This window comes from Manis pentadactyla, chromosome 2 (assembly GCF_030020395.1).
Source record: "Manis pentadactyla isolate mManPen7 chromosome 2, mManPen7.hap1, whole genome shotgun sequence".
NCBI lineage: Eukaryota > Metazoa > Chordata > Mammalia > Pholidota > Manidae > Manis > Manis pentadactyla.
Window position 1 is genome coordinate 234822175 of NC_080020.1, and position 21368 is coordinate 234843542.

At 56.2% G+C, this 21368-nt stretch overlaps 1 protein-coding gene across 4 annotated transcripts in view; it reads left to right on the plus strand.

The window, feature by feature from the left end:
* The window catches only part of PXDN (peroxidasin), a 74748-nt gene that overhangs the window by 45011 nt on the left and 8369 nt on the right, over positions 1–21368 (plus strand). For 2 of the 4 annotated variants that reach the window (XM_036881634.2, XM_057497486.1), the window contains 13 exons: positions 749–918; positions 2930–3047; positions 5379–5548; positions 7618–7890; positions 9103–9219; positions 9405–9563; positions 10375–10487; positions 11291–11447; positions 13136–13244; positions 13819–13976; positions 15297–16800; positions 19376–19510; positions 20113–20321. In XM_036881634.2, coding sequence (XP_036737529.2) covers positions 749–918; positions 2930–3047; positions 5379–5548; positions 7618–7890; positions 9103–9219; positions 9405–9563; positions 10375–10487; positions 11291–11447; positions 13136–13244; positions 13819–13976; positions 15297–16800; positions 19376–19510; positions 20113–20321 — 3392 coding nt within the window. Of the gene's footprint in view, positions 1–748; positions 919–2929; positions 3048–5378; positions 5549–7617; positions 7891–9102; positions 9220–9404; positions 9564–10374; positions 10488–11290; positions 11448–13135; positions 13245–13818; positions 13977–15296; positions 16801–18524; positions 18754–19375; positions 19511–20112; positions 20322–21368 lie in introns of those variants that run through there. The other 2 variants (XM_057497488.1, XM_057497487.1) reach the window with 2 other exon arrangements.

The following is a 21368-nucleotide window of genomic DNA, read 5'->3' on the forward strand; positions in this document are numbered from 1 at the left end:
GTCCCAGGTCTCATCCCCGGGCGAGCTCTGGGCCTGCGTGGCCCTGGGACCCCAGTGACCTCCTCCTCCACATGGAGACAGAGCAGCTGCCTCTGCAGATTACAGTGAGCGAGTTCGCATGCCCTTGCCCCCAGGTGTCGGCATCTCCAGTTGCCTCCCTGTTAAAATTACTTCCTACCTTTGGTGGTTGCTGCGGAAACACTATCTTTCTCACGGGCAGAGGGAATCCCTGCTGGCGACACTCTTGGAGACCACGTGTCAGGCACTTTCCAGAACAGCCTCAGCCTGTGGGCTGGCGTAGATAGACCCTGGCTATGAGAATTAGCTCCACTGACATAGCCTCCCGTAGGGGACACGGAAGATTGAGATGTCACGTGACAATGCAGTGCATTTGATGTGATGCGAGTTCATGGACAGTGATGACTCCGGGGTGGTCGGGAATTCTGCAGTGCTGATTTTCAGGAAAGGCTCCTGTCCTGTGTCCTCCGTGAACGTTCATGACTCATCAGCTGGTTTGAGTGTTTGCTCTGGACCTGATGTATCTGGCATCGGTCATTCATGCTCCCTGCCTTACGCCATCTTTTATTCCTGTTACTGGCTTCTTCCCAGTGTTGATATGGGGACCTCTGCGTGATTCCCCGACACCCTGTGCCCGACAGGCCCCACCTCTTCCTTGTCGGTTCGGGTCTGTCTGGGATGGATCAGTGCCTGCTCGCCTCGGGTCTCACGGGGACTGCTTCCTCCCCAGGCGATTAGACTCCAACTCACTTCACTGTGACTGTGAAATCCTGTGGCTGGCGGATTTGCTGAAAACCTATGCCGAGTCGGGGAACGCGCAGGCCGCAGCCACCTGTGAGCATCCTCTGCGCATCCAGGGGCGCTCCGTGGCAACGATCACGCCAGAGGAGCTGGACTGTGGTGAGTGGGCCCAGGGACCGCCGATGGAGGGGGAGGGGCTCCCAGCACCTCAGCCCAGACCCCGTGCTGGCTTCCAGAAGGCCTGGCACGAGCAGAGTCTGTCCCCCTAAAGCTGTTGGCACACCCCAAATCAAGCCTTGACGGGACCCAACAGAGACCCCCCTATGCAAAGCCCTGTGTGCAGCATCTGGGGGAAACAACTTGGTCGTAAACGTGTTTTTATCTTCAAGTCTCTCCTGAAAAAAACTGCAAAATGGAACACCTGTTCCTTGCACCCGACGGAACCTCTGTGTTGGGTTGTCATGGTCTGACCGGCAGGACTGCTAGGCACTCGAGGTTGGGTGGGTGACCCCGGGAACGGGGGGCAGGTGGCCAGCCAGGGGCTGGCAGTGCTCTGCATCGGGATGGACCGGGGGCCACATGATGCCGCGTGCCGGGGTCCATCCGCCGAGTCGTGTGTGCGCTGTGCTGCACACACACGGGCTGCAAGGTGAGCAGAGGAGCCAAATCAGGCTGCAGGGCAGGGCTTCCTTTCGGCGCCTAAGGACTAGCTCACCTTTTCCTTTCCTGTTCTTTTTAGCACCTTTTGGGGTCCTAAAGTTAGTTTGTCCAAAGCATCATTACCATTTTTTAAATATGAAAGATAAATAATGAAAATTGAAGATCTGCACATTTCCTAAGTAACTCCACTGACAAATTTTTTGTCATTTGTGTTCCTCTATAAATCCCTTTGTAGATGAGTTCTGCTTTTTATGTGTAATGTGGGCTCAGTTCCGTGGGGCAGGTGTCTAGTGGGGCTGAGTTGCGTGGGGCTGGAGTCCAGTATGGGCAGAGTTCTGTGGGGCAGGTTGTCCAGTGTGGGCTGCTCCAGGGGCAGTCATCCAGTGTGGGCAGAATTCCATGGGGCTGGGGTCCAGTGTGGGCTGAGATCCGTGGGGCTGGGGTCCAGTGTGGGCTGATCCCCACATAAAAGACTGGGCAGCACCAGACAGCACACAGGCAGAGGCTCACAAGGCCTGGCCAGGGTGGCCTTGAGGACTGCATGGGTTCTGTGGTGCCAGAGTCTTGGAGGACGGAGAATGGGCAGATTCAGGCTCCAGATGGAGGAGGGGGGAGGACAACTCCCAGTGGGGCTGCAGGGATCCCAGGGAGGAGATGGCACGGGTCCCGGGTCAGGGCGAGTTGGTTGTGGTGCGCACTGTCTGAAGAATTCCCTGTGGATGGCTGTGCGGGAGCAGCGAGGAGCGTGCCCCACACCCTGAGGCATTGGTGCCAGGGCACCGTGCCCGTGCACACACTTGTGCGTGTGGGTTTGCCTCTTCTTCATGCTGTTCTCAGCAGATGTGCGCAATAGATGCCTGAAAACCCTGACCTCGGACTGCCTGGTCACTTCCGGGAAGGTTCCCGGTCTGTGAATGACCAGGCAGGGAAGAGCATGCTTGCCTGCCTGGAGTCCAGGCCCCCAAGGAGGGGGGTCCCAGAAGGCCCGGGGCACCGGGGGAGCTGTGAGCCCTGTGGGCTTGGACACCAGAGTGTGGGCAGCTGGTGTTGGGTGGCTCCTGGCCACAGGGTGTTGGATGGGACCTGCAGGCCAGGCAGCCAGAGAGAAGGGGCTGCCCGGCCAGTGTAGCTTCTCTTGCAGGGCTGCTTTAGCTACAAGGTATCCTTTTCTGTTCCTTTATTCACCCAAAATCATTCATGGAGTGTCAGTCCACAAGGTGTGGCGCCTTCTTTAAGGGTGAGTTGACCTCTGGTGCTGGTCTGGGGCCACTGCGCCTCAGGTCCTCAGAGGCGAGTCACTGAGCGTCAGGAATGACGCAGAGGATGCGTGCTGGGGTTCCCATCTCCTCCGTGGGACAGCACCCATCTCACTTTTGGGGCTGTTGAGGTTGAGATCTGTGTTTGAATGTTTGTGATTTTCTCTTGAACGTAAGGCATTTGGTTGGGTTCTTGTTTACCTCTTCTTGATGGTTTTAAGACCAACAGGGTCTCCATTTCCTCATTGTCACAGAAAGGCCCCGGATCACGTCTGAGCCCCAGGATGCAGACGTCACCTTGGGGAACACCGTGTTCTTCACCTGCAGAGCCGAAGGTAACCCCAAACCCGAGATCATCTGGCTTCGGAACAAGTAAGTGGGTGTGGGCAGGGCCCCCACTGGCCACTCTGTGCCCCGCCTGGCCCCTCACTCCGCCACCCTCTGGTCCCCACCTTGTCTCCTTCCTCTTCTGTGGGGAGAGAAGTATAAAGGAGGGAAAATTTTTTCTGGGAACCTTCTGCTTTGGAATAGCGGCTGGGCCGGGGAGGCATTCCTGCACCTCGTCTGCCACATGCCCATTGGGTGGATCCACACTGGGTGGCCACCATCTCCAGGTCTGCATGCAGAATGGTTTGCACTTAAAGGGGTGGCATGTTACCCCCTGCCTGGCCATGTTTTCTCCCGCCAGAAGCTGTGGGGTCTGGTCACTGGGGGATCTGCTCTGGAACAGTCCCCACTCAAGGGGGTGGTTCTGCATGCTGGGAACAATGTCTTCAGGGAGACCCCGACATGTGCGCACACACGTGTGAGCCCTCAGATGCACCTGATCTGTCTGCTGACGCAGGGGTCTCCCCTTCTGTCCACCAGCATTGAGGCAGGGGACCAGAGGTATAGGAGCTGGTGGGGTCAGATTGCTCCAGGGCGCCCTGGGGTAGCCTGCCGCGGGCTGGGTGTCCCAGTGGGACACTTTCATTTTGCATCAAATCCTTAGAAGGAAATTCTCAACATGAGACCTTTGTCATACTCACATGTTCATTTGCACAGACAGTGACCCCGCTCACAGCCCGGACCCCACTTTGGGTCTTGGCTCCCAGCTTTTCCACTTTGGGCTCCTCGCTGGCCATGTTTAGTCCTGACAGAGCAAGGAGGACACTCCGGAGGTGGCAGCCCAGGCACTGAGTCATTATCCTTCCAGACCTGCACCACATGCCCGGCAGAAATGTGGCTGAACTCCTGAGTTTTGTAGAAAGGTGTTTGTAGGAAGGGTGAGCAGGGAGGCAGTAGGGTCGGCCTTACACGCTGTCCAGCCTTCCTGTTGATGGCCCGCCTGAGAGCTGTCCTTACCCGGGATCCTGCTCCACCTGACAGCCTGCCCCACCTGGGAACCTGCCCCACCTGGGAACCTGCTCCACCTGGGAGCCATCCATACCTGGGAGCCTGCCCCACCTGGGAGCCTGTCCCACCTGGGAACCTGCCCCACCTGGGAGCCATCCATACCTGGGAGCCTGCCCCACCTGGGAGCCTGCCCCATCTGGGAACTTGCCCCACCTGAGAGCCATCCATACCTGACAGCCTGCCCCACCTGGGAACCTGCCCCATCTGGGAGCCTGCCCCACCTGGGAGCCTGCCCCACCTGGGAACCTGCCCCACCTGGGAGCCTGTCCCACCTGGGAACCTGCCCCACCTGGGAGCCTGCCCCACCTGGGAACCTGCCCCACCTGGGAGCCATCCATACCTGGGAGCCTGCCCCATCTGGGAACTTGCCCCACCTGAGAGCCATCCATACCTGACAGCCTGCCCCACCTGGGAGCCTGTCCCACCTGGGAGCCATCCATACCTGGGAGCCTGCCCCCCCTGGGAGCCATCAATACCTGACAGCCTGCCCCACCTGGGAACCTGCCCCACCTGACAGCCTGTTCCCACCTGGGAACCTGCTCCACCTGACAGCCTGTTCCCACCTGGGAGCCTGCCCCACCTGGGAGCCTGCCCCCACCTGGGAGCCTGTCCCACCTGGGAGCCATCCATACCTGGGAGCCTGCCCCACCTGACAGCCTGTCCCACCTGGGAGCCTGCCCCACCTGCAGGCTCAGAGTGGTTAAGGGAGGGGAACTCAGCTGGGCCACATCATTAAGAGTGTCACTTATGAGGCCTGAGGTGACTGTCACTTCCATCCAGGAAACCTTGAGAACAAGGACCAACTTCACCTCCGGTGGCTCCTTGCAGGTGGAGAGCGGCAGGGGGCAGGGGGTGGGGACAGGCTGGGCTTTGCTCACACACGACGGGCTTTACACCAGGAGCACCCTGTGGTTTCTGAGCATGGGGCACATTCCCGACCAGTGAGTTTTGTTCAGCCGGCACATGTAATCCGCTTTTAGCAGTGTAAAATGTTTCTACCCTGTTATCTTAGAGGAATTTGCCAGAAACAACAAATGCTTCTGTGAATTCTCCACTGCATTCATTTTTTGCTGTTGAAACAAGGACCACTTTAAAACTTTCAAAACTTTGCAGATTGAACATATACATAATAAAAGGAAACATATGAATAAATTAGAGCTGCAAGTACCTGGGCATCCTGGAAGGGCAGCATACCACCGTACCCGGTGTCGCTCTGAAGGCAGGTTGCCAAGACTGAAAACCCCCGCTGGGACTCGGCCACCTCCTCACACGTTAGGGGTTTGAGTGTCCAGATTTCTGTCTTCACAGCAACGAGCTGAGCATGAAGACAGATTCCCGCTTGAACTTGCTGGACGACGGAACCCTCATGATCCGGAACACGCAGGAGACGGACCAGGGCATTTACCAGTGCATGGCGAAGAATGTGGCCGGGGAGGTGAAGACACAAGAGGTGACCCTCAGGTACTTTGGGTCTCCAGGTACGTGGAGGGCGTTTCACCCGAGGGCTCCTTCCAGGTGGGACGTGGACTGCCAGGCCTCAGAGGTGGTACCTGCGCTGCTCTGGTTTTTAAAAAACTCAGACCAATGTTTTCTTAAGTGAGTCCATTTATGTATTTATGATAGTTAACAATATATTTAGATCTATAAGTTCTACGTCTTATTTTGGACTGTTCACCCAGGCTTTTCTGTGTTTCTCGCCTATTTTGGAATAATTTCTTCTCATCCATCTCCTGCATCTGGTTTGGGGCTGTGCTCTGTTACCTTTCTTTCGCGGTTACCCCCATAGTTCCAGGTGCTCAGAAGGTTCCAGAATCTGCTGTTGTCTTCACCTTTACCTCCAAAGTTCATCGGCTGAGTCCCGTTCTTCTTCATGTATAACGCATCGTTCTTTTGTCCACCCCACACTCGTCTAGCTTACCCGTGTGGTGGTCCTGCCCGATGCTGCTTCTTCCTGCATCTCAGCCTCCCCTTGGGATTGCTCTCTTTTACCTGATGTAGGGAGACCAGGCCGCAGACCTGTGAGGACAGCTTCTGGCTAGTAGAGCTTCAGATGAGGTCTGTGCCCCGCTCAGCGTAGTCCCTGGGTGGTGTGGTGGGAGCCGGCTTCCGGCTTCATCTCCAGCTCTTTCACGTGCTGCTGGATGGTAAACTGGGGACCCATCCGTACACAGTTTCTGTCCCCAAGGTGGGCTTTGATTTTGGTATTGTCACCCCGCATACAGCTTCACAGTGTCCAGCTTGCCCTTCTCTGGAAATGCTGACATTAAACGTGTTTCTTCATGTTCCATAGTCTTGTTGCTTCGATACTTGATTAATGGGGCTTAAACATCAACAAACACGAAAAGGTGTAGACAAACGTCTCTCCGTTCTTTCATCCACCAAATTCCTACCTCCATCCCCACTTACAAAATTCTTCTTCATTCTCAAAAAGCTCTCGGCACATGGGAAACCGGTGCTGTTGTATCTCAGAGGCCTTTCATCTCCATGCACGAGGGATTTTCTTGCTATTTTCCTTAGAGCTGCGCAGAATTCTGTCATCTAGGTGTAAGATGGGCTAGATAACCAGTTCTCTTTTGAAGAACATTTAGGTTTTTTCTAAATCTTTTTTGCTGTTACAGATCCCTTTATCCAAATCCCCTGGGCTAGATATCATTTCAAATTAAGAAATTGGGGGAATTTTTGAGAAGGGCCACAATGTGCATAACTGCTGGGCTGATTTACACCATCCAGGCGCTTGGATAACACCCTGTAATCAATATGTGAACACCCTACAGCAAACTGAATATTTACAGTCAGTAAATGAAGACTATATGTAGCCTTGTGGTAGATCGTTTTATGAACAAATAAGTCATGAAAAGATGTTTTATTTTTGGAGCTTTTGGATTCCAGAATTGTGGCTAAGGGTGTTGGCCTGAGAAAACATAACAATTAAAAAACAAGGAAACTTTTCTTTGTACATGCGTCATTTTATATGTTTGTAAAGACATCTCTGGGGTAAACTCCCAGCAGAGTCATTTCTGGGTAAAAGGCTGTGTGAATGTTCAGCGTTGGCCATGTTTCCCTCAGGGGGGCCTTGACAGTTTTACTCAAGTGTGAGTTCTGTCCCTGCACAAAATCACCCGCAGAACACATTAACAAGAGCATGGGCTTTTTTTCTAGATTCAGATTTGAAAAATACTAAGTGTAGTTTTAATTTGCATGTTTCTTTTTGTGAGGGAAATTGGTTATTTTTATGTGTTGTAAAGACACTTCAAAAATGACGTTTTAAGCCAGTAAGAACTACGAACAAGGTTTATGGAGATCGACGTGACGTGATGAGGATAAACGAGTTGGGACTCTGCAGAGGGTTCGGCTGCCCGCTGCTCCTCTGACCTAAGGCCTGGCATCTGTATTGTCTTCACATTTCTTAACAAAGAAACACAGCCAACCTGTGCTGGTTCCCTTAGGTCAGAGGTCAGCAGAGAGAGTAGCACAGGGAAAAGAAACCCACACGGAGTCTTGCTCCCTCGGAGGAAAGTAACTCAGGACCTGTGCTTCCCTGGGGCAGCCCGGCCCGCTTTTGTGATCCAGCCCCAGAACACGGAGGTGCTGGTCGGGGAGAGCGTCACACTGGAGTGCAGCGCCACGGGCCACCCCCCGCCCCAGATCACCTGGACAAAAGGGGACCGGACACCCGTGCCTGTGGACCCACGCGTGCGCATCACGGCCTCCGGCGGCCTGTACATCCAGAATGTCGTGCAGGAGGACAGCGGGGAGTATGCGTGCTTTGCGTCCAACGGCATCGACAGCATCCACGCCACGGCCTTCATCATCGTCCAAGGTGAGCTCAGCAGGAGACGGGACCCCGCCTGCAGGTGCAGCCCCTCCAGGGGACAGGTAAGCCCCCATCCCCACCTGTCTCGTCCCCCAAGCTTTGTTTTCACCAGTTGCACTTACACCATCTTGACTTCTGTGCAACTTTCTGGTAGAAGCATCAGGAGGACGTGTATTTCAGCTGCCCTGTCCACAGCACGCAGAGCACCTGGCGTGTAGGATACTGAGTGGTCCCTGAACGTGTGCACATGCACAGGCGTGTGTGTGTGCACATAGGCGTGCGCATGTGCAAGTGTGTGTGTGCGCAGGCATGTGCGTGTGTGCAGGCAGGTGTGTGCACATGCAAGTGCGTGTGTGCACAGGCAGGTGTGTGCATGTGCATGCATGCATGTGCTTGCAGGTGTGTGCGGTGTGCACACATGCGTGCATGGATGCTTTAGTTAACCAGTAAGCCTTGCATTCCTATTGGAATTTCTCTAGGATCCATTTTTGGATAGGTCCTGAGAGTGTGCATCATTTCCAGGCGTGCACAGTGTGTTTCCAAGTGTGCTGACCAGCCGCCATCATGAGTTTATTAGCTCATACATAAAGTGCAGAGTGGGGGGTTCTCTGGGAAGTGCTGAGGCAGTGCAGAAGTGGAAAATACCGAGGAATCAGATCTTTCCCTGCTTCCCTCTCGACCTTCCTGCCTCCGTTTTGCCAGTTTGCTGCTCACTGGCCCTCGGGCTCCTTTGCACACACATAGCTGTGCAGTTGTGTTGTTATAGTTACTTGCTTTGCTGTGCTTCCTACTTTTGTGCACACGGACAGACCTTGCTTCCACCCGGTGACAGTGCTGCCTGCTGTCACTGCGGGGCTGCACCATGTGACCATCGCCACACAGTAATGAACCGTGAGACGCGTCTCCTTGAGTCGGCCCCGTCCTCTGCAGGCTGAACTGGGCAGCCACCTGCTCTCAGGCTGTAGAAACCTGCAGGGGTCGTGGGCTTTCTGCACACTTGCTGGCTGGGGCTGAGAAACCCCCACGTCGGATGCTCTTTCTGCCTCGTGCACCTCTCACACGTCCTCCTGGCCTGCTTGTGGACACGGCCCCACAGTAGGGCTGCCGTGTTCTCGTCACAAATGCAGCGGCCTGCCCATGGGGAAGGAGTGGTGCCAGTTTGTGGTGTTTTGCCCGACTGTCTGAATGCCCTGTTTCCCTTGTTGTTCCTTCTGGAAGCTCTCCCTCGGTTCACTGTGACGCCCCAGGACAGAGCTGTGATAGAGGGACAGACAGTGGATTTCCAGTGCGAGGCAGAGGGCTACCCGCACCCCGTCATCGCCTGGACAAAAGGAGGTGAGATGCCCTCCAGCCCCGGCCTTCACCCTGCTCGCCCTCAGCACAGACTTGGGGGCCAGCCTGTCTGCCTCTGGTCTGGGCAAACCCCTCAGCCTTGGTGGGGCTGGGCGGTGTCTGTCCTGGCTCTGGCTCAGGCCTTGCCGAGTGTGCGATGTGGCTGACAGTGTCCCTATGCCTTCCAGGGAGCCAGCTCTCTGTGGACAGGAGGCACCTCGTCCTGTCCTCGGGAACGCTCAGGATCTCTGGTGTCGCCCTCCACGACCAGGGCCAGTATGAGTGCCAGGCTGTCAACATCATTGGCTCCCAGAGGGTCATGGCCCACCTGACGGTACAGCCCAGAGGTACGTGTGCAGGGGGTTCCTCCAGCGGCCCCAGCGGCCGTGTGCAGACCCGTTACCTGGGAGGACAGCTTTCTGCAGCCAGCATCATGCTGCTGTTAATCCAAGTGTCACTGTCCCTTAGCTCCTGAGGTGTGTGCTTCTAGTCACTAAATCAGCAGGAGCACGTGTCATTTTTAATGACGCCCAACTTGTTGGAGTAAAATCAGTGGGTTTCCTCCTCGGCCGACGAGTATTGCCTTGGAGGATGGGTTGTTCCTGACACCTTTTCTGGGATGGTTACGGAAGCAACTTCGGGTCTGATAGCTGGCCAGACAGACGCATCCATGTCCTGCAGTGCGGCTGAGTTATGGCCCCGTTCTGTCCTCTCTGGATGTCCCCTCTGGCCGCTCTCTGCACTCAGAAGGACCCAAGGGCAGAGGCCAGTGCAGGGCTGAGGCAGGCCCCCGCCAGCCCTTCCATGAGACTTTGGGCCCTGGAGGAGGCCTCTTCCTGCCTGTTACCCAGATTGGCTCTGGGTCCACCTGTTACCCAGGCCCTCACTTTCTCAGCAAGGAAAGCTTTTGTCCAAAGTCTGAGTTTCTGGCCCCAACCCTCTGGCTGTCTCCGGGGTTCCTGATGTCCCACCTTGTGCCTCCGGGCCCTGAGCACCAGGTGCAGGGTGTGGCTCACAGTCTGCAACCAGAACCTGCTGCTCAGGGCCCGGGCAGGTGGTGGGCAGACCCAGACAGGGCCGGGCTACAGCCAGGAGCTCTCAGGGCCCCAGGCCCCCCTGGGTTCCCTCCTTTGCCATCGGGTGTCCCTTGTGTTGCAGTCACCCCGGTGTTTGCCAGCATCCCAAGCGACATGACGGTGGAGGTGGGCACCAACGTGCAGCTGCCGTGCAGCTCCCAGGGGGAGCCTGAGCCCATCATCACCTGGAACAAGGTAACGCACCTGCCCGGGGCAGCTGCTGCCCACCCGCTCTTCCCTGGACTTTTTACAGCAGGAGGATCCGGTTACCGGCCTCGAGTTAAGAGCCTTCAGGTCTCCTCACTATTGAGAGTAAAGCAGAGCTTGTAACATTTCGCATCCTTCTCGGTGGCAGCCATCAGACCCTTGGCTCCCCAGTCAGGAGGGAAGGCATCTGTTCTTTGCTTTTTCTGTGTTGTTTGCATTAAGCCTGATGCAAAAACACCTGGTGGTGTTTAAACACGAACAAGTGGTTTATCACGAGCTGTGTCCCTGGGGTCGAGGGACAGCTGTGCCCCACGTCCCCCCAGTGCTGGTGGTTCCCTGGCACTCTCTGTGCCCCCACCGCCCGGCAGCCTTCGCCCACCCTCGGCCAGAACCACGAGGCCATCTTGCACGGCCCACATGCTCATTCTTGCTCCTGCCCCCACCTGGGGCATCATCCTTCCTGGGCCTGGCTTAGGTGTCCGGCCCCTCTCCCCACATTGGGTGCCCTACTCTGCGCCTTCCTTACCATGGTGCATGTGCCACGGGCTTGCCTTCAATCCTGGAAAATCCCAAGGAGCTTAGTCTGCTCTCTTACTCTTCTATGGATCTTTGTAAACCTATAAGACAAGCTCATGCCACTAAACTTGTACTGGAATGAACAGAATCTCCTCTTTCCAGTTTGGGGTTGCCCTGCTCGTGGCCTGTTGGATGTTTCCATCTGCGAGGTTCCAACGGGTGGTACCCCCTGCCCGTGGGGAACAGCTTCCTGTATTACTTCTGTTTTGCTCCAGGATGGGGTCCAGGTGACGGAAAGTGGAAAGTTCCACATCAGCCCTGAGGGATTCTTGACCATCCACGACGTGGGGACCGCGGACGCAGGCCGCTACGAGTGTGTGGCCCGCAACACCATCGGGCAGGCCTCGGTCAGCACGGTGCTTAGCGTGAGCGGTAAGGAGGCAGGCCCACCTCCTCTGCTGCGGGCACGGATGCCCCTGCGTGGGCTCAAAGGCAGCAGAGGAAGCACGTGGGCCCTGAGTGAAATTCTAGGCCCATGAGTTTAGGAGTTCCAGAATCTCCACTTGCAGGGCAGGGCACCAGGCCCAGAGAGGCAGGGTCAGTGGCCAGGCCAGGCAGGCATGCCCGGCTACTCCTTTCTGAGGCTCTGCCAGCTATGGTGATGCACTCCATGGGGTTTCCCAGATCAGTGGCTGGTGGCTGGGTTAGTGGTCATCCCAAACCATTCAAATCCGACAGCATATAACTCACAGCCATCTTTTGGCAAGTGTAATGCAACCGTTGCCCTACGAGTCCATGTTGCTGTCCTGCCTTCTGTCTGTTTTGGGACAGCCATGTATGCTCCTGGGATGTGTTAAGTCTGGCATCCTAAATAAGCCTCCGGAGACGCACTGACAGTCCCTCCCCTGGACCCGGGCGGCAGCCCCAGAGGCACAGTGAGGGCCGCCTGGCGTCTGCCCTTTGGTGTACCCCATCCAGGGTGTGGCAGCCACCCCCCTCCTGCCTCCATTCTCCAAAATACAGACTCGTGGCGCTACCAGGGTGAGACCTACACCCTTTATCTTTGCATAGGGTCCCAGGGCGCGACCCGAAGGCACAGCTCGTCAGCGTGAGGCCGACCCCCGGCTCTCCCTGCACCTGCGGCCCTGCCAGACCTCACACTCACGCCCCATCCCTGCGTCCATGGCCCTCCCTCGTGTCTGCATTTTTGCCTTTTCCACTTCAGAGCAGCTAATCTGCCTTCTGTGCTCAGACCGGAACAGGGCCTGACCAATTCATGCACCCAGCTCCCCACCGTGCCTGGCCTGGAGGCACTTAACTAAACGTGAGCCATACAGGGGTACCTGGGAGCTCCTGCTGCGGTTTAGGGAAGAATGTTAAGTGACCCTATTTTCTTGGTACATAGTGAGTGAAGTAAACGTAATATTAAATTGGTAAATACTATGATTTACAAACTTTTTCCCAGTTAACATTTATATTTTACAATTGAAAAACATGTACTACTGTAACATGATGTGGTCATATGTGAGTGTGTTGACAAAAGCCAACCAGGCGTGTTGAGATGCATGTTGTTACCCGCACAAACCTGGCATGAGCTGTGTGAAATGAGGTTTTATTCAGCAAACCCAAAGTGCTGGGCAGATACTGACATGGAGTGAAAGGGAGCTTCAGAGGGCTCAGGACGCCGTGGGCGCACGTGTGGGGTGTGACCTGCCGTGGTGCCGACAGGGCAGCCCACGAGGGTCGGGAACGGGGGAGTGGGTGAGACCCAGGCACCCCTGGAGGCGAAGCCCCTCAGGCCGCCCTGCCCAGCTGCCCGGTGGGGTCAGCACCTCTCGGACCCATCACGCTTTGTAGAACCTCAGTGTTTACATCATGACTGCTTTTCCCCTGTCCTTACCTGTTCATCAAATGATTCAGAAATTGAAAGTCTGCAATTTCCATACTGTTTGGAACAGCTTCTAGTAGATTTCATGATAAAGTAATTTAAGCTTTGGTGTGAAAAGTAGAAATAACATTTGGGGAAAAGCAGGCGGTCGTCTGAATGATGTCATGTCTAGACGTTTCATGAGTAACCCGTGCAGAGTCTTTTCTGGTAACATGCGGCTATGTTTTCCCAGTGCCTGATGTCAGCCGAAACGGGGATCCGTTTGTGGCCACATCAATCGTTGAAGCAATCGCGACTGTGGACAGGGCCATAAACTCCACCCGAACACACTTGTTTGACAGGTATGTGGGGAAGGCAACAGAATTCTGACCCTCGTCTCGTGGAACTTCCAGGGCAGAACGGTGCAGTTCTGGGACACAGTTCTGACCTGTTTCAACTCATGCAAAAAAGGTTCTAATTTAAAAGTCATAAACAACATTAGCGTCAACTTTTTGGGGGTTAAGATAACAGAGAGGCATGTCCTTTCCAAGTGGGAGCTGAGCTATGATTCACAAATAAAGCATTTTTAGAACTTTCGACTCATTCTTTTGGCTTTTTACTAAGTGACTGGGCAAAAACAAAATATGTCACAAGCCATGAGTGTGTGTTCGTGTCAGCGATTCCAAATTGGTTTTTCTGCCTCTTAATTGAAACAGAATATGTTTTCTCTGTTGACCTAATTAATTATTTGTTTTTAGTGTCTTTGGCTTTTTTTATTTTGTTGCCTTCCACTTGGGATAAATAAGGTATCGTACCTCATGTCTCTGGAAAAGTAGCTATTAAACATTAAAAGGCAGCAATTATGTTTTTGTATGTGAGTCATTTTTGTCCTCAGGATGTGTTGTCTCTCCCTCTTTGCCTCTGAACTCCGGCTAGCCGCCCTCGTTCTCCCAACGACCTGCTGGCCCTGTTCCGGTACCCGCGGGACCCCTACACGGTGGAGCAGGCACGCGCGGGAGAGATCTTCGAGCGGACCCTGCAGCTGATCCAGGAGCATGTGCAGCACGGCCTGCTGGTCGACCTGAACGGAACGAGTTAGTACCAAGCCCCCCGCGGGCCTCTCGTGCCCAGTCCGCTGTGTCTGAATGATGAAATAGTGGCTGAAGTGTGTGTGTCGGGTCCAGGGGAAGCCTGTCAGCGATACGAGGTGCACTCATTGGAAAACCGTGCAGCGGGTGTGTGCTGTCCCCACGTGCGGACTGTTGCAGGCTGGTCCCCTGACAAGGAAGGTGTGAAGGGGTCTGGGCAGGATGACAGCTAAAGACGGGACACAGAATGTCTGGGGTGCGGCACCATGTAGCCGTTAGGGTGCTCGTGGGGCTCCAGCACCTTAAAGCGGTTGGTGAGATGAGACACTCCCCAGTGGCATGTGGGGCAGGGGGTGGCCAACACCCTGTCACTGCGCAGCACGTGGCACTGTCTGAAAGCACAGGATGCCCAGCCGGGGACGGTGGTGCTGTCGGAGGAGGTAGATCAGGTGAGTTTTACGGTGCAGAAGGTCCACACAGACTGGGAGCCATGCTTTGTGACCTGTCAGTGTTGCCTGCTTATCTCCATGAGTGTAGAAATGCGTCATCACTAAATATGAATGTGAGTTGGAGGTGTGACAGTGAGAACCATGGGGTCTTTTCTCCCCCCCCCGGGAGTGGCCCCCGCTCTGAGCCGGTGTGTGTGCCTTCCTGCTACCGTTGAGTGTGAGGCAAAGCTTCCCGAGCCCACAGCAAGCGGTGTGAACACGGCCCCCACCTCTGCGTGCTGGAGGACACGGGCCTGGGCGGGGCGCTGGCCCTCAGGGCCTCTGCTCCCCCCTTAGGAGGCGACCCCAGCCTCGCCTCCCAAGGCACTTGGGGAGAACGTCAAACACGTCACTCTGTCCACAGTGTTTGCTGACAGCTTCTGCCATCGGTCCGGGGCTGGTGGTGGGATAGGGACGCTGTGGCCTTGAGGTCTTGTCCCTGTGGTGCCCAAAACTGCTCCCCAGGGCTTTGTCTTTTGTCTACCACAGGGGTCCTTGCAGAGAAGCAACGGGATCTCACAGGGCTCGGGTTGTGGGGTGAAGGCACCAAAGGGTGAGGGCAGCTTTGGGAAATGGGCAGGTATCTGTGGAGTGACCCAGGAGGGAGCCAGCTGGGGGCGCCAGGTGGATGCATCTGGAGGTCAGGAGGCACCAGGTGGGGGCGTCTGCAGGGGTTAGAAAGCGCCAGGTAGAGGTGTCTGTGGAAGTCGGGAGGCGCCAGGTGAAGGGTTAGCAAACCCCGTGTCTCCCGCATCACCACTCGCACTGTGCCTGGTCCCTGTGGGCTGCCCGGGCGGGGCTGCAGTGGGGGTCAGCTCGTGTCCCTCTCTGGTCCCAGGTTACCACTACAACGACCTGGTGTCCCCGCAGTACCTGGGCCTGATCGCCAACCTGTCGGGCTGCACGGCGCACCGGCGCAGGAACAACTGCTCGGACATGTGCTTCCACCGGAAGTACCGGACCCCGGATGGCACCTGCAACAACCTGCAGCACCCCATGTGGGGCGCCTCGATGACCGCCTTCGAGCGCCTGCTGACAGCCGTGTACGAAAACGGGCTTAACACCCCCCGCGGCATTGCGCCAGGTCGGCTGTACCACGGGCACCCCCTGCCCATGCCGCGCCTGGTGTCCACTGCACTGATCGGCACCGAGACTGTGACACCCGACGCGCAGTTCACACACATGCTGATGCAGTGGGGCCAGTTCCTGGACCACGACCTGGACTCCACCGTGGTGGCCCTGAGCCAGGCCCGCTTCTCCGACGGGCAGCCTTGCAGCACTGTGTGCAGCAATGACCCCCCGTGCTTCTCGGTGGCCATCCCCACCCACGACCCCCGCGCCAGGAGCGGTGCGCGCTGCATGTTCTTTGTGCGCTCCAGCCCCGTGTGCGGCAGCGGCATGACATCGCTGCTCATGAACTCCGTGTACCCCCGGGAGCAGATCAATCAGCTCACCTCCTACATCGACGCATCCAACGTGTACGGCAGCACAGACCATGAGGCCCGCGCCATCCGGGACCTGGCCAGCCACCGGGGGCTCCTGAGGCAGGGCATCGTGCAGCGGTCGGGGAAGCCCCTGCTGCCCTTCGCCACCGGGCCGCCCACGGAGTGCATGCGCGACGAGAGCGAGAGCCCCATCCCCTGCTTCCTGGCCGGCGACCACCGCGCCAACGAGCAGCTGGGCCTGACCAGCATGCACACGCTCTGGTTCCGTGAGCACAACCGCGTGGCCACCGAGCTGCTGTCCCTCAACCCGCACTGGGACGGCGACACCATTTACCACGAGGCGCGGAAGATTGTGGGCGCACAAATGCAGCACGTCACTTACCAGCACTGGCTGCCCAAGGTGCTGGGTGAAGCGGGCATGAGGATGCTGGGCGAGTACCGGGGCTACGAGCCGGGCATCAACGCTGGCATCTTCAACGCCTTCGCTACGGCCGCCTTCCGGTTTGGCCACACGCTGATCAACCCCGTGCTGCACCGGCTGGACGAGAATTTCGAGCCCGTCGCCCAGGGCCACATCCCGCTGCACAAAGCCTTCTTCTCGCCCTTCCGGATCGTGAACGAGGGTGGCATCGACCCGATCCTCAGGGGCCTGTTCGGCGTGGCCGGGAAGATGCGCGTGCCCTCCCAGCCGCTGAACACGGAGCTCACAGAGCGGCTCTTCTCGATGGCGCACACGGTGGCTCTGGACCTGGCCGCCATCAACATCCAACGGGGCCGGGACCACGGCATCCCCCCCTACCACGACTACCGGGTCTACTGCAACCTGTCGTCCGCCCACACCTTTGACGACCTGACAAATGAGATCAAGAGCCCCGAGATCCGGGAGAAGCTGAGACGGTGAGTCGCCAGACCGAGCTTCATGCCTTGCGTTTGTGGGCGTCCCAGGACCAGAGGCGTGGGTGCTGAGATTTGTATCTCTTCTCGAGTTTGTGTTTCTGCAGCCTAGAGGCCAGATAGAGGAGCCAATGAGGGTGGTGGAGAAGCGCCCCGGAGGTGCCTGGGGGGCTGTGCTGGTGCAGGGAGGGCCCCCGAGCCAGGAGCGCGGGTGCCTGCAGCCAGGTGTGCCGTGAGCTTTCAGTTAAGAGATGAGCATGCTTGTCTGGCAGGGTGACCGGAGGGTGAGGTGGGGGGTTTGCAGGGGATCGCTCCAGCATGAGGGCTGTGGGGCTTTAGGGACGAGGTCCCCTTCTGCGTTGGGAGCAAGGCCCGGAACTGGCAGAGCCTGCAGAGAGGGGCTTTGGTCTCTAGCTCCTGAGGTTTGGCTGGCAGCTTCTCCCTCCCTCACCTGTGCCCAGACCCAGGTGGGTCTCCAGGCCGCTGGGACAACCGCTGACAGCCCCAGGAAACCTGTGCAGGTCTCGTCAGCACCCTCCGTCCCTCCTGGGAGCAGGGCTCAGTGGCACGTGTCTGGGGACCATGGGGCGTTCCTGGAGAGAGACGCAGATGGGGGCCTTCCCTGCTGACACCAGCCTCCTTCCCAGACGCCCTGCATTTGGACGCCTGATTAGGAGTAAAGTGCCCAGCGTCAGTCTCCTTCCTCCAGCGTTTCGTCTGTGCTTAACTACTTTTTTCTCTCAAGTTACTCATTCCAGTTTCTTTGACGCAGTCTAACCTCTTGTTAGTTTCCCATAATGACCCCTCATAATTCCTGGGCTTATGAGTTAGTTGTCTCCACGATACATTCGTTCCATTTGGAAGAATTGTTTTAAAAGAACCAAAACCCTTTCTTATAAAGACTCACTCTGCATATTTTCTGGATGCTCCAGTTCACTGAAGAATAAGTTACTTATTGACTTAGTTAACCCTGAAGTTAAGACATCCTCTAATTAGGTCTCAGCTTTGCCTCCTTGAGAAAAATGACTTTTCCTTATAATTTATTGCAAGTCATGAATAAGGGAACATTATGTTCTGCTAAGTTTAACGTGTTCCAGTGTCTGTTTCCATAACTTTATTAGGTCGGTGCATCCCGCAAATGTGTGCCCCACCCGAACAAAACTTGTTTGTCACTGTTGCTTAATCAGGATTTATGTGAAAGCTCCGTGGTTTTTATGTGCTTAAATACCCCCTTGGTCCATGTCTGGACAGACGCTGTCGCTTTCCCAGTGTTTCTCTCCTTTGCCAGACTTACTTCAAACGTTCAGACAGCCTGGCAGGTGGGGCTCAGACGTCGGCTGCATTACCCACAGCTGCACTGGCCAGGTGGAGACAAGGGTACAGGGGCAGAAAGAGTGGGTCGGTGGCGTCCATCCAGGTCATCAACACCCATATGCTGCTCTTTGGGCTGGTGACCCCGTGGGCTGCACTCCCTGAGCGGGAGGCATGGGGCCCCATTCCCCGGTGGAAGGAAGCTCCTTGAGATGGAGTCAGTCTGGGGTCTCCATCAGTGGCAAGGTGGCAGGGAGCCCCAGCTGGAGTGGGGCTGGAGCACAGGAAGAAGAGAGCCCCCATCCCTGGAAAGGCCCCCCCAGGGTCCTGCTCAGCCCAGGAAGCGTGCTTGCTGGGCTCTGTCTCATTTGCATGCGCCCTGGAAGCTCATGGATGTCCTTGACCTTGGGGAACAGGAGCACCGCTGCCCCGCTTTGGACGGCTGAGGGCTCTCTTCAAGGACGGCGCTCTCATCCGGCTTGTGAGATGCTTGGCCGCCGAGGAGAGCCCTGCACGGCCTTGAGCGGCTCGCATCTGTGCAGAAAACGTGGCCAGTCTAGCTGATCTTCGGGTGGCATTTGGACCACCTGTCCAGTAGAGTTCCTTAGATATTCAAAGGATACCATCAGACTGATCTGTGGTAAAAGTTGTCGGTTCTTAGCTCGCCCCCATATATTTCCAAGGAATCAGAAGACTGATGAAAATGTTTTTCCTTGAACATTTAAACTGTACTTAGTCTTTTGTACTATTTCTGCATATTAAATAGTTTTTTTTCACAAACATGTTCTCGATATATGGTAGAATCCCAGGACTGTTCTTTAAAAATGTCTTTATATATGCTTGATTGTTCACATATATTGATGAAAAAGGATTGAAGGGCATATATTTTACTACCAACTGCAGTTGTCTGTAAATTGTAAGGAATGGTGTGGCTCATTTTCTTCCTTATGTTCCCTTGGCTTTTTAAACTTAGAGAGAGAGAGAGAGAGAGAGAGAGAGAGTGTGTGTGTGTGTGTGTTTCATATACATATATATGACCAGAAAGTGGGGAAGAGTGTTTAAAATATAATAGATAAGTTCTGTAAAGAAATAGAGATGAATTTTCCTTGTGAATTGAAGGCCTGAATAATGTAAAGTGATGACAGGAAAAGATGAGGGCTTTCCCTCTAATTTGCTATGTCCTCACCCGACGTGGCTCTGTGACCCTGTTTGCTGGGTCCTACTCCACGTGGCTCTGTGGTGACAGGGTCTCCCTCGGCTTTTGCAGGCTCTATGGGTCACCACTCAACATCGACCTGTTCCCTGCACTCGTGGTGGAAGACCTGGTGCCTGGCAGCCGGCTGGGACCCACCCTGATGTGCCTGCTGAGTACGCAGTTCAAGCGCTTACGTGCTGGGGACAGGTGAGCCAGATGCCGCAGGGGAGAGTCAGCTCTTCAACGTGCCTTTTGGGGACTTGGGCAAGGGTGGGGCCGTGGCCCTTCTGTCCGGGCCAAGGATGCAGAAGTGTGTACCCCCCTCAGGGTGCTATGAGCAAATCCCCCTCTGGTGGCTGGCGTCACCGCAGCCCGAGAACAGACTTAACCTACGTGCTTCCTCATGAGGACATTTCCATTTCTGCAAGTGGACACTGTACAGGGAATCCCCGGTGGGTCTCAGAGGGGTCTGAGCTCCAGCAGGAGTTAGCGTTTCAGGCATAGAGTTAGATCGGCCGTGTGCACGGAGAGGGGTCCCTGCCTGGTGCTGAGCAGGTCAGCAGGAGCGGGCCTCTCTGGCCTGTCCACACAGGCCGTGCACGCCTCGGGGGAGCAGCTGTCTGCGTCTGGATATCTGGGCTGGTGTCTGAGTAGGAAGTCCCAGTAACGTTCGGGTCCACCAAGTGACCCTCCTGGAAGCCAGTGGCATCTCTGCTGTTGGCGACACACTGTGTAGGACTGCGTCCCTCTCCTCAGGGCCTCAGAGTCCCCGGTCTGTCTGACCTTGTTCTCTTTCGGGGGGGTCGCAGGTTGTGGTATGAGAATCCGGGGGTGTTTTCCCCCGCGCAGCTGACGCAGATCAAGCAGACGTCCCTGGCCAGGATCCTGTGTGACAACGCAGACAACATCACACGTGTGCAGAGGGACGTGTTCAGAGTGGCCGAGTTCCCCCACGGGTATGGCAGCTGTGATGATGTGCCCAGAGTGGACCTACGGGTGTGGCAGGACTGCTGTGAAGGTGCGCCATGTGGCCCCCTCCCCACAGGGTGTGGCCCCCTCCCCTCTGGGCACAGCCCCCTCCCTGCGGCGTGCAGCACCCCCACGGTGTGCCTTCCTGCTCTGCCCCGGGGTGGGGGGCGAACACCTGATGCCTCGGTACTCGCAGGGACGTCACACGCGCAGATGGAAACCGCACAGGCATTGCGGGGTTTGTAAAGTCCCGGTGTGTCTGTGCTGAGGAGTCCAGCGAGGCCTAGGGAAAGCCGTGGTTTTGAAGACGTTGTGATAACTGGGTGGGATTCAGTGGGATTCAGTCGGATCGCTGGGCGCCGGCCGAGGCAGCGGTGCTCTGCTGGCCTGCGTGTCTGAGTGTGCTGGGAGCGGGCATGTTCACCTCGGTGTCCGTGCCCACAGATCAAGGATGAAAGACCTCAAAGAAGTGTTTCCATCCTCAAGTTTGGTCTTTAAAAGTGTATGCTGTGTGTTCTAAGGGTCTGTAACTTGCATAGAAGGAAAGAAGCGGGTTATAAGATACCTTTTGATCCGCAAGAAGGCCCCGTGGGTGTGAGGTGGCCTGGCGCCGTGGTCGGAAGCCCTGTGACTGGTGGCGACCCTACGGCCACGCAGTTCCGGACGTGTCCCGCCCACACCGTCCTCACCGCGCAAACCCCTGCTTTGCTTCTGCAATCCTGCTGTGGTTAACCACGGTGTCCACTTCTAATTTACATGCAATTTTGGCTTTATTTGAACTACAACCACCGACCCATGGCATGTTTTAAAGCTGGGCGAACGTTGAGGAGCCATCCTGTGTACCCCTGTTCGTTTGTGCTGAGGAAATGGGGGACCTGCCCAGGCCACACTGCCCAGCGTGGGCCGGGGTAGGGTGGAGCCCGTGTGCCCCCAGAGCCTCGTGCAGGTCGACGCAGCGTGCAGACCGGACCCTTGTCTTCCTCCTCTTTCCTGCAGTATTTATGGTCTGGCAGCTGTTTGGTTAGTGATTAATTCCGACTGGCTGTTAGTTTCGTCATGTGTATTAGAGTCTGGGTTGACACGCTAGGGCTGTCAC